The sequence below is a fragment of the Hibiscus syriacus genome, unplaced genomic scaffold (genome assembly GCF_006381635.1).
Source record: "Hibiscus syriacus cultivar Baekdansim isolate YM2019G1 unplaced genomic scaffold, ASM638163v2 tig00002919_pilon, whole genome shotgun sequence".
NCBI classification, from domain to species: Eukaryota; Viridiplantae; Streptophyta; class Magnoliopsida; order Malvales; family Malvaceae; genus Hibiscus; species Hibiscus syriacus.
In genome coordinates this window covers 674,690-687,459 of record NW_024061957.1, presented here as the reverse complement: position 1 = coordinate 687,459, position 12,770 = coordinate 674,690, and the positions used below count along the sequence as shown (strand labels likewise).

General features: G+C 32.1%; 2 protein-coding genes and 1 pseudogene across 2 annotated transcripts; 2 read left to right on the top strand and 1 right to left on the bottom strand.

The window, feature by feature from the left end:
• Positions 1-2,234: 2,234 nt before the first annotated feature.
• On the top strand, positions 2,235-5,411 carry LOC120164584 (annotated as a pseudogene).
• A 1,088-nt stretch (positions 5,412-6,499) lies between these two features.
• LOC120163460 lies at positions 6,500-7,147 on the top strand. The gene has a single exon (XM_039173399.1). The coding sequence runs from the start codon at positions 6,500-6,502 to the stop codon at positions 7,145-7,147; it is 648 nt and encodes a 215-aa protein (XP_039029330.1).
• A 3,187-nt stretch (positions 7,148-10,334) lies between these two features.
• On the bottom strand, positions 10,335-10,691 carry LOC120163450. Its single transcript, XM_039173388.1, has one exon. The coding sequence runs from the start codon at positions 10,689-10,691 to the stop codon at positions 10,335-10,337; it is 357 nt and encodes a 118-aa protein (XP_039029319.1).
• Between the last annotated feature and the right edge of the window lie 2,079 nt (positions 10,692-12,770).

Below are 12,770 nucleotides of genomic sequence, written 5' to 3'. Positions count from 1 at the left end.
TTTAGATTTTGGGCAGCAATGCTTGGGTTAGTTATGGTGAAATAATTTATATAGAAAAATATCTACGGTCCAAATCAAAAGCAAAATATGAAAGAAAAAGATTGATTTATGTAGCCAACGACTTTATTTTCCAACTAGAATATTTACTGTCCTATGTGCATGAGTTGTTATCGCACAAGTTCATGAAAACCGACCCATGCTACATGTGGTAGATTCTCAGCTCACTCCTTCATGTCAACTTCTCATCACATCTCTTTTCTCTTTTAACTTAGTCTTATACCTATGTAACAAATGTCAATAATCAAATTCACATATGAAATTGTGAATATTGACTTTATGATAAGTAGAGGTAATTACGCATAATTTTATGTTAAAATTTTAAGATACGATGAATTTATAAAATTATAGGTTACAAAAACATATTATCAATATAAAATATAAAAATATAAAATATATGATAATTTAAAATTTTAAAAACTATCCCCGACGTGCTTCAATTCATCCCTGAAAAAGTCGTATGAATCAAATTTGTATTTTTATTAGGATAAATTATACTAATAGTCACTGAAGTTTTTAAGACCCTTTCACTAATCACCCAATTTTTCAAATTTGTATTCTAGTAAGTAAACTTTTAATTCTTTTTCACTATAATTAATTGTCGTTAAAAAATTGATGTGTCATATTAAAATCCCTTGTGAACCTTAAGTTTCTTGTTCCAAATTGGCAGTAATCGCTCCTATTTTCGCTGGCATTTTTATCATTGTTCAATGGTTCTCTGATAAAAAAAATCATTAAACTACTTTTCATTTTATCTTTCTTTCCTTGGTTTAAACTCGTGGAAAACTTTTCAATCTCCTCAAATATTAATTAAAATTAAAAGTTAAAACTTTTTTATCCGTCACAATCAATCAGTTTAAAATCGAACCATGTTAATCTTTTGACCAAATATAACCTTTCTACCATAAGAATTGATCGACGATCACTTCTGACCAAAATAAGTATTCGTTTTCTCTTCTTCTTTATTTACTTCTTTGCTTATTTTTGCTCTTTTTTTATTGTCTGATGTTATAGGTAGTTATGATCTTGGATAATGATTGGACGAGTATTGACAAAATGTTAAATCTTTTTGTCAGTCCAATATGAATATATTTTTAAAATTACTTAAAACAATTTTATTTTTGTACAAGTTCTACCAATAGAGAGGTGGAGGGAAATCTTACTTTTCATAGATATTAAACCTACAATCTAGAAGAGAAGAGATATCAATCGAGATCTTTTAGTTATTTATTCTAAAAATTGTTGACTATTTATAACAACATAGATATATATAGGGTTAGTATCTACTTACATAATATAATTTTTTTTAGTTTTACATAGATTTAGGACCATTGGATGAGTTAAAATAGATGGTTGAGATTAACTCTTTATTTTATTTTCAATGAATATATTTTTATTTCCTATCGTTAATCTCAGTCATCTATTTTCACTCATTCAACGATCTTATATTTGTATAAAACTAAAAAAATATTTTTTAACAATATCTTATCTTTATATTAAATCCTAACCATAGTACAATTTTTGAAGAATTTCTTGTCCTCAAAAGAATAGTCTTTTCGTTTGCAGTCTTTATAGTCCAAACATGTCGCTAACTTTTACCATTTACTTTTTCTTTTCTTTTCTATATTTGTTTTGGTAAATAACCATTTACTTGTTTCCATTGATGAGAAAAAAAAAATGGATGAGTCTCGGTAGATTCTGAAACCGCCCCTGGTTTCATGACTTTGGAGATGGAGAAAGAAACCCTACATAATTTAGCATCTTTTATTACTGTTAGCTTCTTATCATCCATCATTAATTGTAGGAGTAATTAAACAAAATGAGATTCCCACTTGTTTCATGCTTTCCCTTTCCAAAATTAATACATCTTCGTTTAGATTTATCTAACCAAAAGGTAAATTAGCGGCAGAGGTGAATATTGGACTGCTATCTATGAAACGTGGCAGGAGTTGATTCCTTGAAGGATTCAACCGTAAAGAAGAGCGCAGCGTGTCCAGGGAACAGTTGGGTTCGGTGGACAAAAGGCAAAAAGAAAAAAAACAACTTTCTTTGGAATGTAGGTAACCATCATTACTTGGCTGGTCCATGACTTCACCATAGGATCTTTCCTCCAAACTCGTTGGAGAATACTTTATATAATTCACTTCTTTTTTCAACACATACCGGCAGAGAGAGAAATGGAGTAGACAAGTACCACTTTCCCATTAAAACATCAATCAATCAAATGCATACAAATAAATATTAAAAATATAAAGTTGCAGAAATTATGGTGCTTTCCCTTCACTAGTTTCTTTGCCTGCTTTCTTGTGACTGTGCAGTTCAGTTACATTCATGGGTGAGTAAAACTACCCCTCTTCTAAAACATTCATCTTTACTTCACCAGTTTTGCTTTTTCTGGTTTTCAGGGTCTTTTCTTTTCTTCTTTATTTTCCTACCTGGTCATTTGGTTCTGTGGGAAAGGATGGGTTTTTGTAGTTTATTAGTTATTGTTGAGATTATTTAACTAATTGATTATTCTTTTCTTTTTTGTGCTTCAAAGTAATGGGAAATGTTGGTGGTAGAGAGGATGGTGAAGGAACTTCAGGAACAAAGAAGAAAGGATATGAAGTGGATAATGAACAATTTAATGCAGACCCAATGCTTCATTCCCCTCCCCATAGTTTTAATAATGAGGCTTATCAGCTTCCTTTCTTATTCCCTCCACAGGTTAGTTATTGGTTGGACTGAAGGGTGGAATAACATGGGGAAAAACTTGATTTTAATGGCTCATTAAATATATGATATTTTGTTCGAGTAAAGTCGTGTGGTTATACAGATCTAGAAATTTATAAACGGGAATTCAAAATTTTAATTTTCTTTTCTTAAAAATAATGGGGTGTAAATTTTTTTTCCTATTTTTTTAATATATTATATTAAATTTCAAATTTTTTCCTAAATAATGGGATACACTTTACTTTACTCCTAGGGGGCTTAGTGCATCCGCGGTTATAGTTTACTTCAACATGTTGTTGCAGTTAGTTCCCTCTGGTGTTGGTTGTACAGTCAGAAAATATTCACCTTTGCTCATCATTTCCTCAGTGTTTCTTTTTGCAAATTATTTATTCCTTCATGTGTGTTTAGATGCTCTGTATCATAGTTTTTGCTGCAGTTGAATCTTTTGGAATGCTAGATATGCACGCGATTTTGTATTAGATTGATATCTATAGGAATAAAAACACATCATTTCATAGGTATGCCAAGAATTTAACACTTGAAATGCTTGCTCATGAGGGTTTAGAGTTTTTTTATCTTGATATGGAATCTATTGTATTAACTGAAAGAAATCCAATACCATGGTATTTGAATTTGTATATTTAGATCCCTATGTTTCCCTGGTTAAGATCTGCTGAAGTGATCCAAGACCAAAATGATGTGCTAGTGCAAAACACTAACTTGCCATGGGAGTACAACGATTCAGGCAGACCTTTGAATTTACAGGTATTCTGAAGCTTTTTTTTATGAACTTCACACATTAGATTTACATTTCAGATCAGTGCATGCAAAGTGTCTCCTTTGCTGAATATCTGTGCATGAACTTTCACCAAATAGTGCATGAAAATGCAATGTTATATGGAAATAGATAAATTCACACAATGCTCATATGAGACTTATTCAAGCATATTTTGTCTTGTTTTCCTTCTTCCCCCCTTTCAATCTGGGTGCCTGCCTTTTTAGTCATTACAAAAAAGGTAAATTTATTATCTATGGACCTTTTAGTTACCTCCATACATATAGGAATTGGGTTTTGTTGTTGTTGTTGTTGTTGACCTTTTAGTTACCTCCCACTTAAGTATAACTCATGGAACACTAGGTGTGTTGAAGGAAGTGGTTGGATTCTCTGAGCTAGTGGAACCTGACTAAGAATGAGATTCTTGAATTGATACCCCGTCCCCACCAAAAAGAACAAAGAATCATAGCCTTTTCAATTTTGCTCCAAAAATCTCCTTGAAAAGTTTTGCTGCTTTTGCAAATAGACTGAATCCAAGCCATATGCATCATCTTACTCTTTATTTGCCAAACCCAAATAAAAGGATGTTTGTAAATTGATTTTGTTACCAGCACACAATCCATTCATTATAGTACCAGGTAAAGTAATTCAGCATTGTTACAACTTATTACTCTTTGCTATATTTGTAAGGGTCTCATGTTTACAGCCTATTTATGGTCTGCATGTCTACTTTCTTATTTGCTTCAAGGGAATAGGCTTCTTTGTCTTTGTGAACTATTGTGACCTTTGAAGAGTTCCAGTTGTAAATGAAGTGTAGTGCATGTTGATTGTACATGTTTTATTCTCAAAATAAAGTTAGGAAGGAGATATTTTTCTGCATATTATGCTAAAAGGAAATGAAATAGCTACGCTTGTTTATGAAGGTATTCTATTATCTACAACATGGTAATGGAAAATCCAATCGTGTTGCATTTCTTTCTCCAGATCTCTGGGGCTCCCTTGCCCGACCTGGTCAAGTGATGCAAATCCGAAACGATCCACCAGTACAGAAGTTGATGGCCTACAAGGATTTCGACCTAGAGGAGAAAGAGCAGTGATGATAACATGGTGTTTTGGCGGCAAGAAAGTAGCTATTACTGGATCATGGAACGATTGGAAGACAATGTACTGGAATCTCTGTTATAGTGTTATGGAGTCTATGTTTGAAGTTCCATTCTTTAGCTTCAGCAGTTTTCTCTTCACGGTCTAAATTGCAGAGCCTTTGTTTCTTCTCCTTTCAGAGAACCCTTGCACTCTTTGGGTAAAGATTTCATTATCATGAAGATGCTCCCATGTGGTGTTTACCACTACCACTCATTGTTGATGAGATAAGGAGATATGCTCCAAACTTACCCTGCGAATTCGATGAGTCCGGCAATGCTTATAACATTTTGGATTTGCAGGTATTCTCCAGCTTCATTTTACACTTAAATTGCAGATTCAAGTAAAGCTATGATAAGCTATTCGCATGTTTAAGTAGCGACGGTCTAATGATGTGTTGTAACAGGAGTTTGTTCCAGAAGCTCCCGAAAGCCTCTCAGAGTTCGAACCTCCTCCTTCCCGATATCGAGCTATGAATCAACCACTAAACAATAGTGATTTCAGCAAGCCTCCGCCTGAACTGCCTCCACAGTTACCGACAAAGATAGTAGACGAACGATCATTTATTAATCGGAAGCCAAAGTCCTCGCGAAGGCCTTCTCATACATTGCTGGACCATCTTTATAAGCAAGATGGTGATGATGGTCAGTCTATGGCACTTTGCTCAACACAACGGTTTCTTCAAAAATATGTAACTGTAGTACTATACAAGTCCGTGCATAGGTAAATTAAAAAGAATTTGAAGTTCTACAACACTTTAGCTTGATAAATTTACAACGTAAGTACTCAGAAGAAGAGTGTGCTAACATTAACAAGTTCTTACGCTAGAAAGCCGAGAAGGCTAAATTAAAGATGCATTTCGAGTGAATCGACGCTGAAGATCCGATTCTTGCATTCTTATGATCATCGAATTGATACCTTAATCCAGCTATTAGCAAAAGCAATGGTTAAGATTACGAAGGGTGTTGACATTCCAAAAATGATAATGTAAGGAAGAGGGGTCTTATACTCTTATGGGATTCTCTCCTTCCCTTTCTCTTGCAGTTTGCCAATACCTGCATTTCAATCACCTGGAACTTGAATTGCCATTTATTTCTCTAGGAAAATAATCAAGAGGCCAAATTCTGCAAAAAAATTGTTAATAAACTAGCTGAAGAACGGTACTCACTGCGCTGGCTCTTCTTCTTTTGTTATAATTTTCTTCTTTCCTTTTGGCTTGAGCTCTCCTTCTCCTTCCCCTAACAAACCAAGCCAGTTTCTTCATTATCATAGTTAAAAGAAACCCAAACTCTTAAAACTTTAGAATATAGAAATCATCCAGTAAAAGAAAAGAAAAGAAAATTCAATGGAAAATGTAAATTACCTAAGTTTGCATGAATTTTGAACTGATGGAGCCTGGTGTTATGGGAAGTGAGAGCACAAGGGAAAGGTGATGCAGAATATGAAGAGTTGGGAAAGAGAGGAATCTGAGTGATAAGAGAAGAAGAGAGTGCCCCTTTGGCTGCCATTTTCAGGAACAAATTTCTTGAATCTGCTTGTCCATTGTTGGAGCATCACATATATCTCAATGGTTTTGGATGTGGATGTGGTGGTACCTGGTACCTGGTACCTGGAATTGCTATTCTGATAGATACTAGCCTTATCTTTACCAACCTATGACTCGTGAAACGTGGCTCAATGTTGTATACAATTTTGAACAATTTTTTGTGTTTTAAATTTTGACATTTTTTTTATAATTTTGGGTAAAAGACCACATTAGTCCCTCTCAGTTTAGAAAGTGGACAAATTACTTTCTCTAAAATGTAATTTTTACAGATGTCCAAAACTGTTTCATACAACAATTGCTTCAACATGCTTTTGAAATTGAAAACTGAGGCCCTCCCTATTCTTAATGCAGGAGTATCTAATTCCAAAGGTATTTGGGAAGAGATACGAATCAAACATGAAAAGGTACCTTGGCACAAGCCTATCTGGTTTCCCCTTCACATTCCAAAATTCAACATTATTACTTGGTTTGCAATCCTTGATCGACTCCCAACTAGGGAAAGACTTATTCGAATGGGAATTACCATAGTTGGTTCTTGTACTTTATGCAATGATGCCCTTGAAACGAGAAATTATTTGTTTGCTGATTGTGCTATGGATGCTACTCTTTGGAATGGAATTCTAAATCTTTCTCTCTTGGCCAAACCTCATATGTCATGGGATAACAAGCTTGCTTGGGCTTCTTCGACTTGGAAAGGAAAATCTCTCCTTACCACCATCATGAAGATTGCTTGGTGTTCTTTCATTTACTTTGTTTGGGAGGAAAGAAATAGACGTTTATTCCAAGGAAGAGATAGAACCATTGAAGATTTGCTTAATTCCATTAAGGAGATTGTTCGTACTCATCTTAGAAATAGCGATCTAAATAGACTTGATAATGTTAATATGCAACTTTGTACCAATTGGGGTATAGGCTAACCATTCTTTTGTTGTAAATAGTTTTGTCTTTGATCCTTGATTGGGATGTTTTTGTACTGATCTCTTATTTGGATAATAAAATTTTACTTATCCAAAAAAAATGTAATCTAGTCATTGTCAATTTCTAAAAACAATGTTAGTGTTTTTTTGTTGTTGTCAATTTTATATAATTTTGATTGACATAATAATAAATGTAGTTTCTATATTTACATTTATATTAATTTCATCTTAATTCTAAAAAAATCAAACAAGTGATTGATGTTTTGAGTGTGGGCTTGTGGGGTGACAGTTCTCTTCTTTGCAAATCATATATATTTTAAAACAATGGCAAAGGCCCGGTGTCATGGTCCTCCTCTTAACTGATTGAAGTTTTGTTTTCGTTACTGTTCCAGAAAGGTTATTGTGTATTCACCACCAATGGTGCGTGAGAGAGTTGGTGCAGCAGCAACAACAATTCTTATGAAAAGTGTTGGTAGTATCATCTCTATCTATTCTTTCTTTGAAAATAAGTGGATTTCCCACACAATATTCTGTCTCATAGGTTTTAAGAATAGAATCTTGTCGATTGGATGGGACATATGTTCTTCAACAATTGCTTAGTCAAATTGTTGATGGTAAAGGCTTACATTTAGTCATAGCATGTTAAATGCTGCCATGAAAATTGTTAAGACTGGACTCTTTATGTTTTCTAAAATATCTGCATCCGACACATATTCAGACATAAGTATTCGATTTGCCGGTGTTGGACTTGTACATTTATTGAACGTGCACTTGGGTTCAGGGTAACATCGGTCAAAACCGGGTTTGTCTAAATTGATTAGTCAATGGATCACTTGATTTCACTGCGTCTATGTTTGGTAACTGTGGAGGACAAAATCTAGCTGTGGGGTCTGCAAATTGGAGCAGGTCAAGCGCGGCAAAGCTCTTGTCTGCCACAATTAATCCTTACTGTTAATTTAACATACATGGAATTGTTGAGGTTCAAGGGAACCCAAGCCTATGGAGGGTCAGTATCGGTTTCATTGTTCATTAGTTCTTATAATTATTGTGTGTGGTGCATGTGCAAAAGGCCAAGAAAAGGGTCTGCCTTTTTCTTTCTCGACAAAGAGATGCCCTATATATCCTGCAGCTCCCAATGGGACCCTTAGGAACCACACATAGGGTATTCATGAAGGTGATTTTAGTGGTGGGGTTAGTCTCTTTTTCTTTTTGTTCCATTTTCAGATGGAACAATGCTGGGCAGCTCATTGTGAACTGTGAAAATAAAACACTAATCCTCTATAGGATATGAAGATCTTCAAGTTTGATAGGGGAGATTGTCCCTTTATGCCTTCTAAAATGGCTTCAATTGTACATGCAAACGTTTCTTAATGCCCCCCAAGTTTGGGTTAGATTGAGCACCTCACTGTGCGGTTAAAAACTATTTTACTCCTACTGGAATAACTAAATACATGTGTTTTTAGAGGAATATTTGTACCCATGATATATCATAAAAATGTGCTAGGACATACAAGGTAACAGATACTGTAGCAAAATACATATGGACACTCCCAAAAGGATTATATAAATTCACCCAATCTCCGAATAGAGTCGTAGATAGGATACTCGAAGAAAGCACTAACTCAGACTAGTTAAGTAGTTAATTACTCTCTTTCAAGCAAAAAATAAAAGTAAAAATGTGCTAGGAGACAAATATCTTTTATGGTTAAGATAGAGCTTGTGTGAGTATTAGATCTAGGGGAATTTAGTTTATAAAATTCGAGTAGAATCAAATATATTTGTTTGAATATTTGTTCAAATTGAATAAAATATGGATTTGAAGGACTAGATTAAGAAAAAAAAGTAAATTTACTGTAAAAAAGGAAAAAAAATTAAAATTACATAAATACTCTAGGAATATATATTTCAAAATTTGGCTAAAATGTACTTAAAACTAACGAAAATTTGATTTTTTTTAAGGAAATCGAAATCAAAACACAAAACAATTAAATTATTTATTTTATTAATTATTGTTTTAGTTATTTAAACTTTACAAATCCAAATATAAATTAACTCGAATATGTAAAACAATTCAAATAATTTAACATAAAAATATTTTTAATCAAATCGTTTTTTATATAATCACCGTTATTTGATTATTGATTGACTAAACGAATCGGATACTGTAGATGCGAAGGCAACCCTCCCAACCCAGTTCGCTCCATTCGTAAACTCCGGGAATGGAACTCCTAATTTTACTTAAGGAATCTAGTATCTCATCCTATTAAATCAACTGGTTGTTGGTTAATTAATTTTTTAATTACTCTTAAATAAAATATTTTAGAGTTATTGTCGTTTTATTTTTCACATTAAGGATTAGAGCATCACGAATTCAAACCTTGAACTTTGGTGGTTCAACTAACGGATGTATGAGAGATTGGGCTGGTTTATACAGAAACGTTAAAGTGATTGCTGACAAAAAGATTGGTCAGTGTTTTAAAGTTTACCTAATTTATATTGTGTTAGGGAGATGATCACATGTGCTAACTTTAATATACTGTTAAAACAAGTACGAGTGATTTTGTTATTATTATTTTTAACAAAATAGTAAAAAAAATTATCGAAAATATTATTATTTTTAACGATTTTATTATTATTGAACGCTTTATCGGTTTTGGTAATATATCCGATAAACTATTACCTAAAATATTATTTTTTTTTCTACCGGGTTTTCTAGTGCGTTTACCAATACCGGTAATTAAACCAAAATAACTAAATCGATAGAAATAATAATATTTTAGGTAATTTGTTTACCTGTTTTGTTAAAAAAAAATAATAACAAAATTGATAACATTTTTCTTTAACCGTATATTACGGGTGATGTACTGTATAACTTCCCGGTGTACTCTTTTGATTGACTTCCAAGTCAATTGAGAAATTGCTGGATCGCTTCCTTTGATTTTAAAAGGAGAACTGGACAACAACGAACAGCACATGGGTCAACACATTCATACAGGATAATTATCAACTTGGCTGCTACCTCAAGTCTACAACACCTTAATTATGCTTTCAAACAGCAATGATTAATTTACAGCAACCAGTATTTTAAACTAAAACCCATAAATCAAATTCCTGAGGGGAAAAAAACAGGGGAGAACCAAATTATTGTCAAAGTCCCGATGTTGTGTCGAATTCTACTATTGAACCATCAATTGCGAGCTTCAAATTGAATCCCTTCTTTCATTCTCCTAATAAAATCTTCACATTTCTTGTTTAACTCTTCATCACTCAACAACCCAAGTTCTTCATCTTCATCTTCCTCGACTGCAACAAGCTCACTCGATCTTTCTTCTTCTTTTTCATCTTGTACAACCAAGGGATGATCTTCTCTTTGATCAACTTCTGCAGTAACATTTGCTTTTAAAATTGACTCTTTTGGCTCTGATGATTCTGTTTGACCACCTCCCTTACTGATCCTTGGAGTCTTATCGGATTTAATATCAGACTCTACCCCAAAACCACCGAACAAAACAGAGCTGGTGGCAATGAAAAAAAAGAAGTCCATTGCAAAGCAGAAACATGTAATTCTTTCCAGCGCTGAAACTAAAGAGTTGTAAACTGTATGCCAAAGTTCGGAAGTTGCATAACAAAGGGTATGATAATATTACAGAAAGAACTGAAAAGGGGAGCAAAATTTTGGTGACAAGCTTCGGGAAGTGGGAGCTGATGATGGATTGAATTGTTTGGTTTTCGTTTATAATCTCCATAGTTTCTTTCTTCTCAATTCAGCTGTGAAAAAGGGATGGATGGGGAGAAAGATTTGAAAAGTTTAATAGTGAAGAGAGAGTAAGGGGTAGCTTTTGGATGGCAGATGACATTAGCTCAGGGGAGACGATGCAAGAGCTTTATATTCATACAAGTCTGAAATAAAAAAGTTATATTATTTTATATTCAAAAATTAAATTATTTATTATTTTAAAATAATAATGAAAGAATTGATTAAATATGAGGATTAAACCATGCTTTATTCTTAAAACTTTTAATGAGTTGGACAAAAATATAGTGTTTTAAGCTTATATTATCTTATATATCACTACTAATTAAAAAATTAATATATTTCTAATGTTTATATTATTTTATATTGTATGTGTTCGGATTCCAACATTTAATTTGAAAATATAACATCTTTACTTAACGAAAAACCTAATATATTTAAACTTTAATCTACCATCTCATTTATCCTGTGAAATAATATAAAAGAGAACAACTCTAACAACCATTGTTTTGTCTTCCACCAGCATTTATCATAGAGTAGAATGTAAGCAAAGTTTTTAATACTGATATTGATAGCTATAATTAGGTTCTATATTTTGTTGACTTTCATACACTTGAAAAACGTAGTAATCGAAAATTTATATCGACTCAGTTGTAACCAAATGTTTTTTTTTAATTTTAGAATAAATATATATGTGTGTGTGTATGAAATGCATTGAATTTCTGAAAATATCAAATATTTGTTTTTTTAAATAATATAAGAGCACGTGTAAATATTTTAATCTTATTTGTGATTTTAATGAGATAAAATTATAATTCATAAAAAATTATATTTCTAAAACTTATATTAAATACAAAATTAAAGATAAAGACTTTTTTGAATATAAGTTATATAAACTTGGAATTTGCAATATTATAAATTAATTCATACACACACATATATATAAGTACATATAGGCTATTAAATGAAAAATTAATGGTAGATCTCATGTTGAGCTGTTGTTATAGTTATTTTCTTCCTTAAGTAGTACTCATTTATTACTTAGCGCTTGTTGTAAACACAACATTTGAAACTGTCATTAGTACACTTACAATATTTATAACATAAATTAATTTATGCAAAATAATAAAGTTATCTCACAAATAATATAATAAAAACCCTAATTAAAACTAGACATTAGCAACCTTTAAATATGCATCACATATTCCTTGTCTAGTTTGGAGCACAAATCTTATTTAACTAAGTATACTTAATTGTTGTAGAATTTGCTCCATAAATCTTTACTTGTTGAACAAGTAAATTTAATAGGGTAAACGTTACTTTGTCAAACAAGATTTATTGAGAAACAATGTATTCTATCATCAATATATATGTTTTCTTAAATAACTATTATGAAATAAAATTAATATTTATCTTTAAAACACATCATCTAATACAAAATAATATCCCAAAATATCATAATAACATTTAAATAAAATTCAATAATAAAACAATTTAGAACGTTGTGATTGAAACTAATCATATCAATACTAGATCCAATAAACGCTATCTCAATCACTTATGAATACAAATCTACTTCTACTTATTTTACACCAACAAAATAAAATGGCATTTTCTGGGGAAGGTAGGTCTTTCAATTTGGCATTCATGTAGTACATCTCTATATATTAGTATATAATACATTAGCTTTGGTGACTTCATTGATTCTGAATTTTTTTTTCCTTTATCAGGTTTATATCTTTTGACTGTAATTTTTTCACATTTGTGTTTTCAGTAATTAATCTCAAACTACTTTTATCTCTGTAATTATATGTTTTGCATATAATTAATATGACAGTGTAAATACAAATAATATGTTTAATATTTATG

What these genes read in the sequence shown, in the direction of transcription:
- LOC120163460 (XM_039173399.1), top strand. Translation starts at nt 6,500, where the DNA reads ATGTCCAAAACTGTTTCATACAACAATTGCTTCAACATGCTTTTGAAA.
- LOC120163450 (XM_039173388.1), bottom strand. Translation starts at nt 10,691, where the DNA reads ATGGACTTCTTTTTTTTCATTGCCACCAGCTCTGTTTTGTTCGGTGGT.